Below are 14,335 nucleotides of genomic sequence, written 5' to 3'. Positions count from 1 at the left end.
TAAAACAAAATGTGATAAAAATGAAAAAAATTTTGGTCATATATTTTGAAATTTTTTTTGTCATTTGATTGTGCTTTGCCTGATAATTCATTTAATACCTTCTACGGTTTCTCTTTTAGCATAATGGCTCCTATACCAAAAAAATTTAACAAAAAGTCACCATATTTTAGCAAATCGTGTATGGCACTCCAAAATAAAATAAAAAAATCATTTTTTATCTTTACTTAAAACAAATATATATATGAAATAAATCTCTAGCCTAGGCCTTCCTTTTTTTTCTTGAAAAAATAACTACAGTATGTACGGGTGAAACACGATCCCAATTCGCAATGCACATAATTGAAGTAATTTTGTTAAAATGAAAAGTTACATCTTAATCAAAAGGGGTTACTAGAACTTCTAAAAATAATTCTAAATATGTAAATTGAGCCTAACACTTAAGCATATATTTTAGTTCAAGAGTAATCTTTTAATCTTCTTAAGAGCATTCATAGCGTCTTTCATTCTTGTCCTTTTACCCGGAGACTCAGCTGAGTAATTCAGAGCTAAAGTCATTATAGACAACAAGCAGTCCTGTTTAGTAACTGTTTCTCCTTCTTCCACCAATAATTTTGCATCAATGATATCAAGTAGTGAATCAGGGCATGACATTTTCACCCACTCTTTGATGCTAAACTCTCCCACAAACATTTCGTCAGTGGGTTTTTTCTGTGTGAAGGTCTCCATAAGTAAAATTCCATAGCTATACACATCACCTTGCCTAGACACTCTTCCCTCAAGTCCATATTCTGCAAAATAAGAAGAAAAACAACAAAGTGGAAAACAAAACAAATTTTATTAGATTCATAGCTGATTGCTATCAAGGTTTATTACATAAAGCATAAGATTAAATAAGAAACTCACCAGGGGCCATATAGCCTATTGTGGCTAGATTCATGGTTTGAGTGATGGAGTCATCCCCACTCAGCAATTTTGCAATGCCAAAATCAGTCACGTGGGCAACCATGTCTTCATCTAGTAATATGTTGCTGGGTTTCAAATCACAGTGTATAATTGGTACAGAACCACCATTATGCAGGTAATTCATTGCTTCTGCAACATCTATCATTATGTTTAGCCTCTGGATCATACTCAAGCCATGGTATTCCGAGTGTAGCCACCTCTCTAAACTCCCATTAGGCATGTAGCTTAGGATCAATGCCTTGAAGTCCATGTTGCTGCAGCTGCTAATGATTTTGGTTAAGTTTCGATGGCGGACACTGCGCAATATCTCACATTCAGCATCGAAACTCCTGAATGCTCCTTCTAGTCCCAGATTAAACACTTTCACTGCAACATTTGTCCCATCTGAGAGTACTCCTTTATACACTCTTCCAAAACTCCCTACACCAAGCAAGTTGCCATCATTGAACCTATCTGTTGCTTGCTGAATTTCATAGTATGATATTCTTCTCCATCTTGCTCCCGATTGATTCATCTCTGAATTGTTGACCACCTTGTGCTTCCGGAATTTTAGGATGCAAAGGAATGCCACAAGAAGGGTGGCAACTATTGCCGCAGGTAAAATATATGTCAACACAATATGTGCATTCCATTTTCGGGATTTTTCAATTTTACATTCCGAAAAATGGAAACGTGGAGCACCACATAATCCTTTATTCCCCATGAACGACTGAGCTGAGAAGTTTGCAAAAGGTCCCCCATCAGGGATTTTTCCTTTTAACTTATTGTGAGAAACATTGAAATATTTCAGATACACAAGTGCCTCCAATGTTTTGGGAATGACACCAGACAAGTTATTTTCTGATAAATCAAGTTGTTCCAAACTTACCATACGACCAAATGATTCTGGGATGGGCCCTTCAAATTTGTTTCTTGCTAAGGTAAGAAGAGCCAAATTCATAAGATTGCTGAGGCTTCTTGGGATGCTACCTGAAAATTGATTTCCTGATAAATACATCCAACTTATGGCTTTTAGATTTCCACTCTCTAATGGGAGATATCCACTTAAATTATTGGAAGATAAGTCTAAAAGCAATAAATTGGACAGCTCCCACAAGGTGGAAGGTATTGAGTTGAATTCATTTGAAGAAAGCCAAAGCCATCTCAATGAGGTAAGATTGCTTAAGCAAGAAGGTATAGGGCCAGAGAACTTGTTGCTTTTAACGGCAAATGAATCCAAGCTCGTTAATTGACACAATTGATTCGGAACAAATCCTTCCAGTTGGTTGTCATGTAAATAGAAGCCTTGTAGCTTTATTAATTTCCCTATGCTAGTAGGAAAGGTTCCAACAAAATTATTAGTACCAAGGTCAAGTTTTATCAAGCTGCTCAAGTTGCCAATACTTGCTGGAATGGTGCCTCTCATTGAACAACCCCTAAGATTCAAGTCAACCAGAGAAGTAGAAAGGTTTCCTACCGATATTGGAAGAATGGAATCCAATGGATTTCCAGAAAATGTCAACTCTTTGAGAAATCTACAATTTGTCAAAGAATTTATAATGCTTAGCTCTGAATCGGATGAATCACTTGTCAAATTATTTTTACCAAGATTGAGCAGCTGGAGACTTCTTAAGCTGCCAAAAATGTCTGGAATGTATCCAGAAAATGAATTGAAAGCCAAATCTATGGTATTAAGCATAGTGGCATTGCACAAGGAGCCTGGGATTCTTCCACTGAGATAATTACTACCCATGTACAGCCCAACAAGTTTTGGAAGCATGGAGCCTAGGCTTGCTGGCAGGCTGCCTGATAAACGATTTCCAGTAACACTAATTACCCGTAGGGTAGAAATATTATAGATTGATGGCGGAATGTAGCCACTCACATTGGCGAAAGGAAGACTCAGAATCTCTAAACTACGTAGATTACCAATCTCATATGGTATTGCACCTGCCACAACATTCGAACAATGTGATACGTTAAATTGTATAAACAATGATAACGTTAATCAAACTCAATTCGCAGAGTCATATTGGGATAACATACGATACCTCTGAAATTGTTATAGCCAAGATAGATCTCTTTGAGGTTTGTCAAATTCTCGATGGCAGATGGTATGTTTCCACCGAAGGTGTTGTAGGATAAGGATAAAGATTGCAGTTGCTTGCAATCGAACAAACTGCGTGGAAGTTCACCGGATAAGGAATTATTAGTCACGTAAAGCCCTTTCAAGTTTGGAAGATGGTGGAAGATGCGCTCCGGCAGTTGTCCGGATAGGTTGTTGTAGTTGAGTTCAATAACCTGCAGTAACGAACTGTTGATGATAGCTGAAGGGATAGCTCCTGAAATTTGGTTGTGAGAAAGAAACACATATTGCAAAGAATGAGACAAGAAAATGTTGGAAGGTAAGGGACCCCAAAACTGGTTATCAGAAAGTACAAGATATTGCAGGGAAGTCATGTTGAACAGAAAGTGTGGGACTGTGCCAGAGAAACTGTTCCCTCTCAGTAACAGGTATTTTAGTTTGGGTAGAGACTCAAACCAGGACGGGATGCTTCCTGTGAATTTGTTGAATCTGAGGTTGATGATCCTCAGTCTACGTAATCCAGCTAGATCAGCAGGTAGAGTACCATGGAAGCTATTGTTGGGAAGATGCAGGTGAGAAAGGAATGACAGGTTTCCAAGATGCGGAGGGATGGTGGCATCAAGAGCCATGTATGAGAGATTCAAGGCAGTTACTCTGCGGTGGGAAGAGCCGCAGGTGACGCCAATCCAGTTGCAAACAGAGGTACTGCTAGACCAGTTGCTTGCGAGCACATTGTTGGGATCCAAGGAGTTAAAATGGTCCCTCATGGCAACCAAGGCCGATTCATCGCTAGCCATGTTCAGCCTTGCAGCTGATACCACCGCCACGTGCCAATGCAGCAATGACAACAGGGTCGGATATAAGAGGGACTTCATTTTCATTGCACCTTATCTTCTGCTTCAATGCAACATTTTGCGTTGTATATATATGTGTGTGGAGAGAGAGAGAGAAGAGATTCCTTTCCATTGTTCGTCGATCTTCCTTTGTACTCCAAGTGGCAGCTGAACCTGAGTTCGCAGCATCAGCCAATTACCAGGAGAATTAAAATCGTGATTAGCAACAGTGCTTAACGATCTAAGACTACTTTAAGTCGTTGGCCCAACTTACACTTAAAAAGACACCACGAGTTTTGATTAATTTAGAATAAAATCAAACTTGATTATTCTAAATCCGTTTCCTAGGAAGATTCGTCTCCATATTCCATTAAAATCTCTTCCTCTTCGATCTTGTCACCTTCCAAAGTATCTTTGCTAACAAACTTGTCAACCGTTGCTCATGTGGCTTCCGCGCAGTAATCAATGCGTAAGACACAAGAATCCACATCACATTGGTTTCATCAAATATACAAATACAAATACCATTTGTTGATTATATGAACATCTACAAACTCATCATCTTCTTTGTTTTACACCATCAGAAACCACCATGATATCATCCTTAAAGTACACAGCACCCTCACCCCTCGCCGGCTCTGCTGCATTCTCCTGCAGAAAGCGTGTTCCTGTTCCAAGGCTACCACCCTCTATTCAAAATCTTCAACAAAGCACTGCACTACCCTCTTTCTCTTCCCATAAACCACTTTACATTATTCCATGCACTCAGAACCTCACATTGTCAACTAAACCTAGAAGGAAGGTTGCAGAGTGTCATGCCTATGAGGCAGATAAGTCACAACCACAAGCAGCAGGGACATCAGAGGCGGCTCAGAAGCTCAAGATTGGTTTGTATTTTGCTACATGGTGGGCACTGAACGTTGTCTTCAACATATACAACAAGAAGGTTCTCAATGCTTTTCCTTACCCTTGGCTCACTTCCACTCTGTCCCTCGCCGCAGGCTCTCTTATCATGTTCATCTCCTGGGCCACAAGGCTCGCTCATGTCCCTAAAGTTAACATGGATTTCTGGAAGGCCTTGTTCCCGGTAAGCCAATATTAGTGTATCACCCTTTTTTGTTTACCATCTATGGCTTTGATACTAATTCTGTGTCTGTGCCTGCAGGTTGCAGTAGCACACACCATTGGGCATGTTGCAGCTACTGTGAGTATGTCCAAAGTTGCAGTGTCATTTACTCACATCATCAAGAGTGGAGAACCGGCTTTCAGCGTCCTAGTATCGAGGTTCTTGCTCGGCAAATCGTTCCCTATACCGGTTTACTTATCACTGGTGCCAATTATTGGAGGTTGTGCTCTTGCTGCTGTGACCGAACTCAATTATAATATGATCGGTAAGGCCATTTACTGTATAGCAAGGTTGATTAAATTCTCATCAAGATCAAGTAGTAGTCTAAGTAGAAGTAGAACTCTTTTTTGGTTGATTGTGTTTTGCAGGGTTTGTGGGGGCTATGATATCAAACTTGGCATTTGTGTTTAGGAACATATTCTCAAAGAAGGGAATGAAGGGCATGTCTGTTAGTGGATTGAACTATTGTGCTTGCCTTTCCATATTGTCTCTATTGATTCTCATACCTTTTGCCATTCTTGTGGAGGGTCCTAAGATGTGGGCTGTTGGCTGGCAAACTGCCCTCTCTCAGATTGGTCCAAATTTTGTTTGGTAATCACTAATCAATCCTCTTTTCTTATTACTATCAAACATTAAACTGATCAATTTTCTTTGTCAAAAATACTAGGACATTTCGGCTGTAACTTTTTTCAGGTGGGTAGTTGCTCAGAGTGTGTTCTACCACTTGTGTAATCAAGTCTCTTGCATGTCTCTTGATCAAATATCTCCCTTGACATTTAGCATAGGGAACACAATGAAGAGAATTTCAGTAATTTTCTCTTCCACACGCCAATTCATCCCACCAATGCAGTTGCTGCTGCGATTGCAATTCTTGGCACCTTCCTTTATTCACAGGTGCATTCTTATTTCCTCTATTTTTAGTTTGTCTTTGCTATGTACTACTTGAATATTCAGAGACACACTGAAATCAAACCCATGATTGAGAAATTTTTCATATTGCACACAACACAGGAAAACCATATATAGTCACTGTCAATTTTATCTATGCCGGCCAAGTAAAATGGATAAAATGGAACGGTTTAATGTCTAATGAGTGATCAACTAGGGTCACACTATTAATTTGTAAATGTAACACAACAACTGAGAGCTTTTATGTTATTTCTTTGAACAGGCAAAACAGTGAGGCCTAATTCAGAAGCTAAGTTAAGTGAATGCTTATTCAGGGATGGAGCTAGAACTATGAGCCTGTCAGTGATAGTGAGAACAGTTGATGTTACTAATCATGTTTTGATCTTTGTCATTGTAGACGAAATTTTCGTTTCTTTCGTGTAATCTAAGGCTGAGAAGAATTTACTTTGATTCAATAAGGACTAAGAACGAACTCTGGAATGTGAGTACACTAATGAGGATTTCTATAGCCCAAAATTAGTTACACTTACCAAAAAAGAAGAGGATTTGTTGGATTAGATCTCACTAACTATTTGTGAGTAGGTCTAATAAGCTAATTATTGCAGTTGTGCCTGTATAAAAAGTTTGCTTGCTGTGTGTATATTCAATCATATAGAACAATTATTTCTTTAAAGTACTATAAAAATATGTCTCTATCTCTAGTTCTCTATAGTATTACCTCAATGACTATCAAAGAATACAAAACATCCTAAAATTAAATATCCTTTCGTTTTTTTAAGTTTGAGTAATTTCTAGTTCCATTTTTTTTTTTTTGTGGAACTAATGAATTTGCAGTCTCACCCAATGACAGCATTTGAGGATAGTTCAACATTGTGCAAATGTCTTAATTACAAAAAACTAAGCTTTCAAGTTTGGAAAGATCTTGTAAAGAACCCAAGAATACCTCCAAGGATTGCAATGCAAGCTCTTATTTCCCAAAAAGCAAAAATCCCATCAAGTCTTTTTGCAATTAATGGAAGTCGCATAATGCAAGAATAATACCTGATTATGAGGCTCGGCTCCAGTCATAACAGTTGGCATCACAACAGTTGGCACAATTTCATCCCACCACAAACGACCAAATGTCTGTGTTTTGTTCCAAAACAGGTAATTTGAGAACTCTTATATATCAGAAACTTAAGAAAACTCAAGTTCTTATTATTAAAGAGTTCTTATTATTGACAATGCAGCCACTGAAATACAATGAAATGGATATTACAAAATCTATTGATGCCATGATCTAATTTCTCTGCAGGTCCATAACCATTTACAGTAGGATCATTCATGATTCCCAAAGAGTTGTTCACTTCAGGAGTTTCCTCCTCCAGGGGTTGTGTGGAGTCATTTGTGTATTTGCTAGGAAGAATTTTCTCATTGTATGAACCTGGAATTGCATTTCCAGAAGCAACAATGGAAGAATAAAGGCAGTTGCATGGCTGATACATGATGCAGATTGCAAAGATTCACAAGGATCATCATTAGACAAATAGGATTCAGTACCGCTGACACTCTTAGTTCTCCATGGTCCAGTGTTGGATTCAAGCCCCTGAGACTTTTCACTGCTAGGAGCAACGAAATCAGGAACTGTTGAGATTGACCTCTGAATGGTTGATGTTGTATTAGGAAGAGGCAGACTGTTAAGCGGAATTTATGGGAAGAGATTCCTTCATCAGCAAGAAAAGATGTCTCCAAAGCCAGATGGTAAGCTGCAAAAACTGCATACTGAACCACATGCTTTACCTCCTTCAATTCTTCCTCATCAGCACCTTTAAGTAAAATCTGTTCAACGATGTCAAAATTAGAAAAATATTAATGTGTAGTTGGTAGTAATGACAATTAAGTTATATTTTTTCCTTAAGAAAGACACATGCCTTGTGGTTGCTAGTGCACACACATTTTACATGATTTGTAATTTACAAGTTAAAGTCTCCAGAACATTTTTTTTATAATAATAAAATAATAACAATAAAATTTCTATAAAATAAGATTAGATTAGATTAGAACTGTGCAACCCAATGGCTTTGGGCAGCGGTCAAAAAACATAAATGTTTTCATTGGTTTTTTACTACCTTGAGCAGCAGCACTGCTCAGATTTTCAACATGAAAAGCTTCACAGTAACCCAACTTTGGTGATGAAAGATGATCAATTGAAGGCACATTTTGAGTGCCTGTACTCAAGAGCCCCTCCAAGGATCAACAAGCAAGGTTTATCAACTTTTGATGTCATGCGACGATGAGCCACATTCTTCTTACAAACAACTCCTTTAACAACCCTATTGTAGAAAAGAAAACCTGATAAGTATGACAACATAGAAATCACGTGCAGAAAATCAGATAAATTATAGCATTTACCTTTCAATGCGGCTGCCACAAGCAATGCACTTGACTTTCACATTACCAGCTGGGTCCATCCCTCCACTTTTGCTAGTATCTGGCTTCAATAAAGTAGCAGCTTCCCACGAGAGAGATGTGATTATTTCCATCCAAACGTTTTCATCATTGTCTTCAACAGGTAGGTTTTCGACCTGTAACAGCTGAGCCACCAATGCCCTAAAATGTCCATCTACTGCATTCTTCATGACCTTCTTCTGCTCCTCACTTGTCCTATCCTTGTGGCGATGCTCTCCACTTCCAAAACTGTTTGAATTGCGCAGATATCCCCAGTCATCAATGGCATTCCCATTCCCGTCATTATCTTCATCATCTTCATCAATAAAAAAAGTTTCTCGCTCGTCTTCTGCATCTTCTGGTACAGGAGGGAGCCAGAGAAGTCCATTATTTTCAAAATCAACAGGTTCAGCATCAACATCTTCTGAAACATATAGTGAGGAAGGTGCTTCAGGTGCTTCAATATAAGGTTCATCCTCACTCTTCCCAACTGCTGTGTTTCTTTCTAAACCCTGTGTGTCGAATCCGTTCTCTGAAGTGAGATTTGCATTACCGTTATCTGCATCAGGATGCACTTTCTGCGAGCCATCAGTGTTGCTTATTCCTTCGAACTCAGCCTGTCCATAGTAGATATTCACCTGAGGATAATGTCTCATCTCGGAGTCTAACTGATATACACCATACTCATCCTCATCATCACTCCTGAAAAAACCGCATACAAGCCACAATATAATCTATTACAAAAAGCAGCAGTCCTAATTAGCTATAAACACATAGTTATTACACACTATTTTTTAATTTGTCATAGACACATGAAGAATATGATTGGCTAAATACTATTTATATAAAATATAACACTACATGGAACACGCCTAACTAAACAAATATATCAATGCTTTTGATGAACACAAGAAACAGAAAATACCTGTTCATAGGGAATTCGAATTGCTTTTGTAATGGATCCCCTATGTCTCCTGCAAGATCATTCCTCCCCCCTAATGGAGGTGATAAACCTTCCCTATCAGTGTTGTTTCCACTCATAGGAGACTGATGCAAGTTCAGACACGGACCCTGTTGCATTTGTTGATAAGGCCCGGCTGAATAAGGCATGGAGGAAAGAGTAATGTTAGTACTTAGTACTGTCAGCAGTGACACATGTTTTACTTCAATTAAGTTTGAAAACTTATTCTCAAAGTTCTTAAGTTTTGAAATTAAATTTGATAGGTAACATCAATCAACTCGAGAAAATTCTTATTTTAAAGAGTAAAGTATGTTTTTGTCCCCAACGTTTGGATAAGTTCTAAAATTGTCCCTAACGTTTAAATCGTCTTTTTTAAGTTTCTAACGTTTTAAAATTGGCTCATTGTTGTCGTTAATAGAATTGACGAGAGGACAAAATTGAGACGATTTTAAAACATTAGGGATTTAAATAGGACGAAAACGTTAAGGATAAAAACCATACATAGAAATAAATTTTAATTTTATTCTTTAATAATATCAATTTTTTACAATGCATAGTTATTCAATTATTCTTTTATTTTATTTTTAATCACATTATTTTTTTAAGTAAATTTATTTTTTGTTAAGAACAAAATTATTAAGTAAACGTAATCAAAACTTATAAAAACCTTACTCTTTTCTTCCACATTAACCTACCTACCTCTAAAAATGTCCACAAAAAATTTTGTCCACTCAATTCCAATCCAAATGCTATCTCATTCACTTGCTCCTGAGAGAGTGTTCCACCACTCCCGAAACATATATACAACATAGATTTTGATGGCTGATGGTTCAACCATGCAACACATTCATGAATCTTCTCATCTTGGTTTTGGTTGGGTTGAGCAACGATGGGTCCAACCGAAAAAATAGAACGAGAAGGATGAGAACCCTTGTGTAAAGCTCTCATGGCCTCTGGTTCTAAATCATTGAAGGTATTCACTATGATACCATCAACCAAGGAGGCTTTCTGGCACACACTGAGAAATAGTGTGTAGATTTCACCTGATCGACAAAACAGAATCAGATCTGGAAGGTCATTCACCTTGAAAGAAGCATAATCACAACCAGGAACGGCCATTGTTCGTTCCAAGTCAAAAAACTCGGGTTCGGATTCGAATTCGGAGAAGAAGCTTTCATCAAACTTTGGAAAGGAAAGAACGAAGGAGAGGAAGGTTTTTATAGGCACAAGTCTTCGAATCGGTCAAATCGCGATTTTATCGCATCCAATCGGTCTTTTCCTTGCACTTGGTTCAGCTTCAAGAATAAGGAATGAGTGGTGGAACACGAGTTGTTCTTGAACAATTACAGAAATATAAAAAAAATATTTATTTAATATGAAAAAAACATCCTAATGCTTAACAAAATAAATATTCAGTTATATTTTATACAAGTGTAATAACCCGTGCCATGCACGTGATGAGATTGAAATTATAATTTTAAGCTGTTGTGTTAAAATTAATTTTAATTATAATAATTTAATTAATAAAAAAAATAACTTGTATGCATTGTTTTTCTTTTCTTAATGTAGTGTTAATTGTATTAACTATAGAATAGATATTTAATCTATATTTTTCAATAAATCAGACATATATACTCAATATGATTATAAATAATCTAGTAATACTTAAATTCACCAACAAAGTTTTATATGTTGTTTTGTTTTGAAGTAAGAACATATCAAAATCAGCTCAAAATGAAGAACAAATTAATAGAGAATCCTAATGTAGAAAAATTCCACTTGATTCTTCAATCAAAAAATTTGAGAAGACATATAAACTAATACAGAAGCACAAAATCAACCAATATCTTTTTAATATCTTTGTAAATGCTAATAGCTTTTATAAAAGTTTATTAACCAAAACATTATATACCTTTCTAAAATAATCCAAAACATATTATTTTATATTAATTAAAGATATTTTTCTAAAATAAATTTTATTACTCTAACATGTAGGTATATTAATTTTAATAAATTAATATACCTTTCTAAAACTGGGTTCATGTAGGTAAGATCGACTTACATATTACATATTATATGTAATAAAGCTCATTTTCATAAATAATTCTAATAATTACCCGTGTAAAATATTTTTCTTCCTCAATAATTAAACATATTACACTTGTAAATTGGGTTATTATATAATTTACAAGTGTAATAACCCGTATCATGCACGTGATAAGATTGAAATTATAATTTTAAATTGTTTTATTAAAATTAATTTGAATTATAATAATTTAACTAATAAAAAAGTAATATGTTATGTATTGTTCATTTTTTCTTAATTTAGTGTTAAGTATATCAATTCTAAAATAGTTATTAATCAGTTTTAATAATTTACCTTTTTCAGTAAATCAGACATGTATACTTAATGTGACCATAAATAACTTAGTAATACTTTTCACTAACAAATTTTTATATGTTGTTTTACCGTGAAGTAAGAACATATCAAAATGAGCTTAAAATGAACAACAAATTATTAGAGAATTCTAATGCACAAAGTTCTCTAATAAATAATAAATAATTTAAAACTACTAATATTTATTTAATACATCATATGCTAATACTAAGAGTATTTTCTAAAAAGATATATTCGTAAAAATAGATATAATATGATTACAAATATAACATAAACAAATATGTTAAATAAAAAGTTAAACTAATATGCTTACTAATGCCTTTATTAAATTTTACAAATTGGAGAATAAATATGTATTCGGTTGTTTGGTGATCACATAGATAATTGAATAATTGAGTTGTAAATTGATTTCACAGTGTGCACCTTATTTTTTTTCATTTCTAAATAAAAGCAAGAATTAAGTGAAATAAGTAATAATATATAATGAAAAAGATAAAATATTTTGTATATGTATAGATAATTGTTACAAAATAAAATCTTATTGTGAAATATTAAAATTTCACATACTCCAAATCATGAAGATCAACCACAATATAATGGTCACTTCTTATTTTTGATCATGATATAAGCTCTTTTTTTTCAGTCAAGAGTCTAATAACATCTAATTGAAAAAAAATGAATTAAAAGTATTAAATTAAGGACAAATAAATAAATAACATAATAAATTACTTATAAATTAAAATTTTTTTACCAATTTATTTTATATTAAACGATAAAACTAACGATATATTAATAAAATGATATACCTTTAAAAAAGTCACAATACAATTTTAAACATTTGCATAATTTAAAACCACTAATATTTATTTAATACACCATATGCTAATACTAAGAGTATTTTCTAAAAAGATATATTCATAAAAATAGATATAATATGATTACAAATATAACATAAATAAATATGTTAAATAAAAAATAAACCAATATGCTTATCAATGTCTTTGTTAAATTTTGCAAATGGGAGAATAAGTACGTATTTGATTGTTTGGTGATCACGTAGATAATTGAATAATTAGATTGTAAATTGATCTCACAGTATGCACCTTATTTTTTCTTATTTCTAAATAAAAGCAAGAATTAAAAGAAATAAGTAGTAATATATAATAAAAAAGATAAAATATTTTTCATATGTATAGATAATTGTTACAAAACAAAATTTTATTGTGAAATATTAAAATTTTACATACTCTAAATCATGAAGATCAACCACAATGTAATGGTCACTTCTTCCTATTTTTGATCATGATATAAGCTCTTTTTTTTCAGTCAAGAGTCCAATAACATCTAATTAAAAAAAATTAAAAGCATCAAATTAAGGACAAATAAATGAATAACATAATAAATTACTTATAAATTAAAAAAAATTATCAATTTATTTTATATTAAACGATAAAACTAACAATATATTAATAAAAGGATATACCTTTAAAAAAGTCGCAATACAATTTTAAATATTTGCATAAATAAACTATTAAAATTTATGTTATCGATAAAATGATGCTATTATATGATTTTTTTTGCAAAAAATAAAATAAAAAAAAGTTTTGTGTAGATTAATACAAATTAACTACGTACCAAATAAGTTGGATTGTTCATTTGTTTACTTCAATATATCAGCATGAGCAAGAAAATTGAAATGATTGTCAGGAATTCTACGATCATCGACCGTATTTATTATACGTGACTCCTTCTTAAAAATTATTCTACATACGTGTGCAGTCGGAATATAAATTTCGCTTGATTCCTCAATTACAAAATCTGAGAAGACATAGACCTTCCCCTCAATAAGTTCATTCTCAAAGATCTTTGCCAAATAATTCTTGATTGAAGAATGAATTTTATCACACTGTAAAACAAATTAAATATAAAAACTATTAGCACTTATAAAACTATTAAATGGCACTGTCTTTGATTGCAATGGTTTACTTATCAAATAAATTTAAAATACAAACAAAAAATATTTATAAATTGAACCTAACATCACTTGAAAGAATCATGAAAAATAATCGACTAACTTTAACATCCATTAGAACCATTTCTATGTAAGCCGTCTTGCTCTTGTCAAATTTGGATGAGACTTTCCATAACCTTATAATTCTTGCCTTTATTTTCCAAACTTTTTCATCACATAATCTACCATAGATAATACTATTGATAGAATCGTAGCTAGCAGCCATTAGGTATGAAAAATAAAAAATAAAAAAAGAACAATGTCTGAATTATGAATTCTCTAAATGATAAATAATTGTAAAAATTCACTATTACTATATATATATATATACACACACATTAATTATACACGGTAATAATTAGTCAATATTTTTAATAGAGATACTTGCTACAATTAGATGAAAATTATGCCATTATATTTTATTAACCTTTATGATTAATTCAATGGAAATACTTACTCAATATATATGTTATCTACATTAATTATATGCCAATATTTTTAGAAAAGAGCTAAAAGAGGAGATATATAAATATATATAATATTATTGCTATATAGAAAGCAGATATAAATTGCTACGTTCTTTTTTATTATATTATACAACTTAAAATATAGTATCTTGTTATTATTAATTGTAGATACTTG

At 33.7% G+C, this 14,335-nt stretch overlaps 3 protein-coding genes across 6 annotated transcripts; 1 reads left to right on the top strand and 2 right to left on the bottom strand.

Annotated features, from left to right (window-relative positions):
• On the bottom strand, positions 302–4,158 carry LOC110263230 (receptor kinase-like protein Xa21). The gene is made up of 3 exons (XM_021104236.1): positions 2,994–4,158; positions 904–2,892; positions 302–788 (listed from the first exon to the last, which is right to left on the bottom strand). Exons 1-3 carry the CDS (start codon positions 3,907–3,909, stop codon positions 451–453), a joined length of 3,243 nt encoding a protein of 1,080 aa, XP_020959895.1. The 5' UTR covers positions 3,910–4,158; the 3' UTR covers positions 302–450.
• LOC107637375 (glucose-6-phosphate/phosphate translocator 1, chloroplastic-like) lies at positions 4,245–7,854 on the top strand. Of its 4 annotated transcripts, none has more exons than XR_002348550.1 (7): positions 4,245–4,948; positions 5,027–5,252; positions 5,356–5,578; positions 5,681–5,881; positions 6,159–6,377; positions 6,747–7,042; positions 7,191–7,854. XR_002348550.1 is itself a non-coding variant. In XM_021104261.1 (5 exons), exons 1-5 carry the CDS (start codon positions 4,454–4,456, stop codon positions 6,175–6,177), a joined length of 1,164 nt encoding a protein of 387 aa, XP_020959920.1. In that variant the 5' UTR covers positions 4,245–4,453; the 3' UTR covers positions 6,178–6,583. The 4 variants fall into 4 exon arrangements, 2 of the variants coding, with proteins under 2 accessions (XP_020959920.1, XP_016196286.1); XR_002348549.1 differs by having other exon boundaries at positions 6,731–7,042; XM_021104261.1 differs by lacking the exons at positions 6,747–7,042; positions 7,191–7,854 and having other exon boundaries at positions 6,159–6,583.
• Positions 7,078–10,403, bottom strand: LOC107637385 (1-phosphatidylinositol-3-phosphate 5-kinase FAB1B-like). Its single transcript, XM_016340807.2, has 5 exons — positions 9,980–10,403; positions 9,249–9,462; positions 8,288–9,025; positions 7,940–8,208; positions 7,078–7,714 (listed from the first exon to the last, which is right to left on the bottom strand). The coding sequence occupies exons 1-4, from the start codon at positions 10,401–10,403 to the stop codon at positions 8,079–8,081; spliced, it is 1,506 nt and encodes a 501-aa protein (XP_016196293.2). The 3' UTR covers positions 7,078–7,714; positions 7,940–8,078.

This window comes from Arachis ipaensis, chromosome B01 (genome assembly GCF_000816755.2).
Source record: "Arachis ipaensis cultivar K30076 chromosome B01, Araip1.1, whole genome shotgun sequence".
Classification (NCBI taxonomy): Eukaryota; Viridiplantae; Streptophyta; class Magnoliopsida; order Fabales; family Fabaceae; genus Arachis; species Arachis ipaensis.
This window is presented reverse-complemented; position numbering and strand designations above follow the sequence as displayed.

What these genes read in the sequence shown, in the direction of transcription:
- LOC110263230 (XM_021104236.1), bottom strand. Translation starts at nt 3,909, where the DNA reads ATGAAAATGAAGTCCCTCTTATATCCGACCCTGTTGTCATTGCTGCAT. An exon ending in TGGCTATAACAATTTCAGAG is followed by an intron (nt 2,893 to 2,993) that starts GTATCGTATGTT and finishes ATGTTGTGGCAG; the next exon opens with GTGCAATACCATATGAGATT. An exon ending in AATAGGCTATATGGCCCCTG is followed by an intron (nt 789 to 903) that starts GTGAGTTTCTTA and finishes CTTATTTTGCAG; the next exon opens with AATATGGACTTGAGGGAAGA.
- LOC107637375 (XM_021104261.1), top strand. Translation starts at nt 4,454, where the DNA reads ATGATATCATCCTTAAAGTACACAGCACCCTCACCCCTCGCCGGCTCT. An exon ending in TCTGGAAGGCCTTGTTCCCG is followed by an intron (nt 4,949 to 5,026) that starts GTAAGCCAATAT and finishes CTGTGCCTGCAG; the next exon opens with GTTGCAGTAGCACACACCAT. An exon ending in ACTCAATTATAATATGATCG is followed by an intron (nt 5,253 to 5,355) that starts GTAAGGCCATTT and finishes TGTGTTTTGCAG; the next exon opens with GGTTTGTGGGGGCTATGATA.
- LOC107637385 (XM_016340807.2), bottom strand. Translation starts at nt 10,403, where the DNA reads ATGGCCGTTCCTGGTTGTGATTATGCTTCTTTCAAGGTGAATGACCTT. An exon ending in GTGGACATTTTTAGAGGTAG is followed by an intron (nt 9,463 to 9,979) that starts GTAGGTTAATGT and finishes CACTGCTGACAG; the next exon opens with TACTAAGTACTAACATTACT. An exon ending in TTCGAATTCCCTATGAACAG is followed by an intron (nt 9,026 to 9,248) that starts GTATTTTCTGTT and finishes CGGTTTTTTCAG; the next exon opens with GAGTGATGATGAGGATGAGT.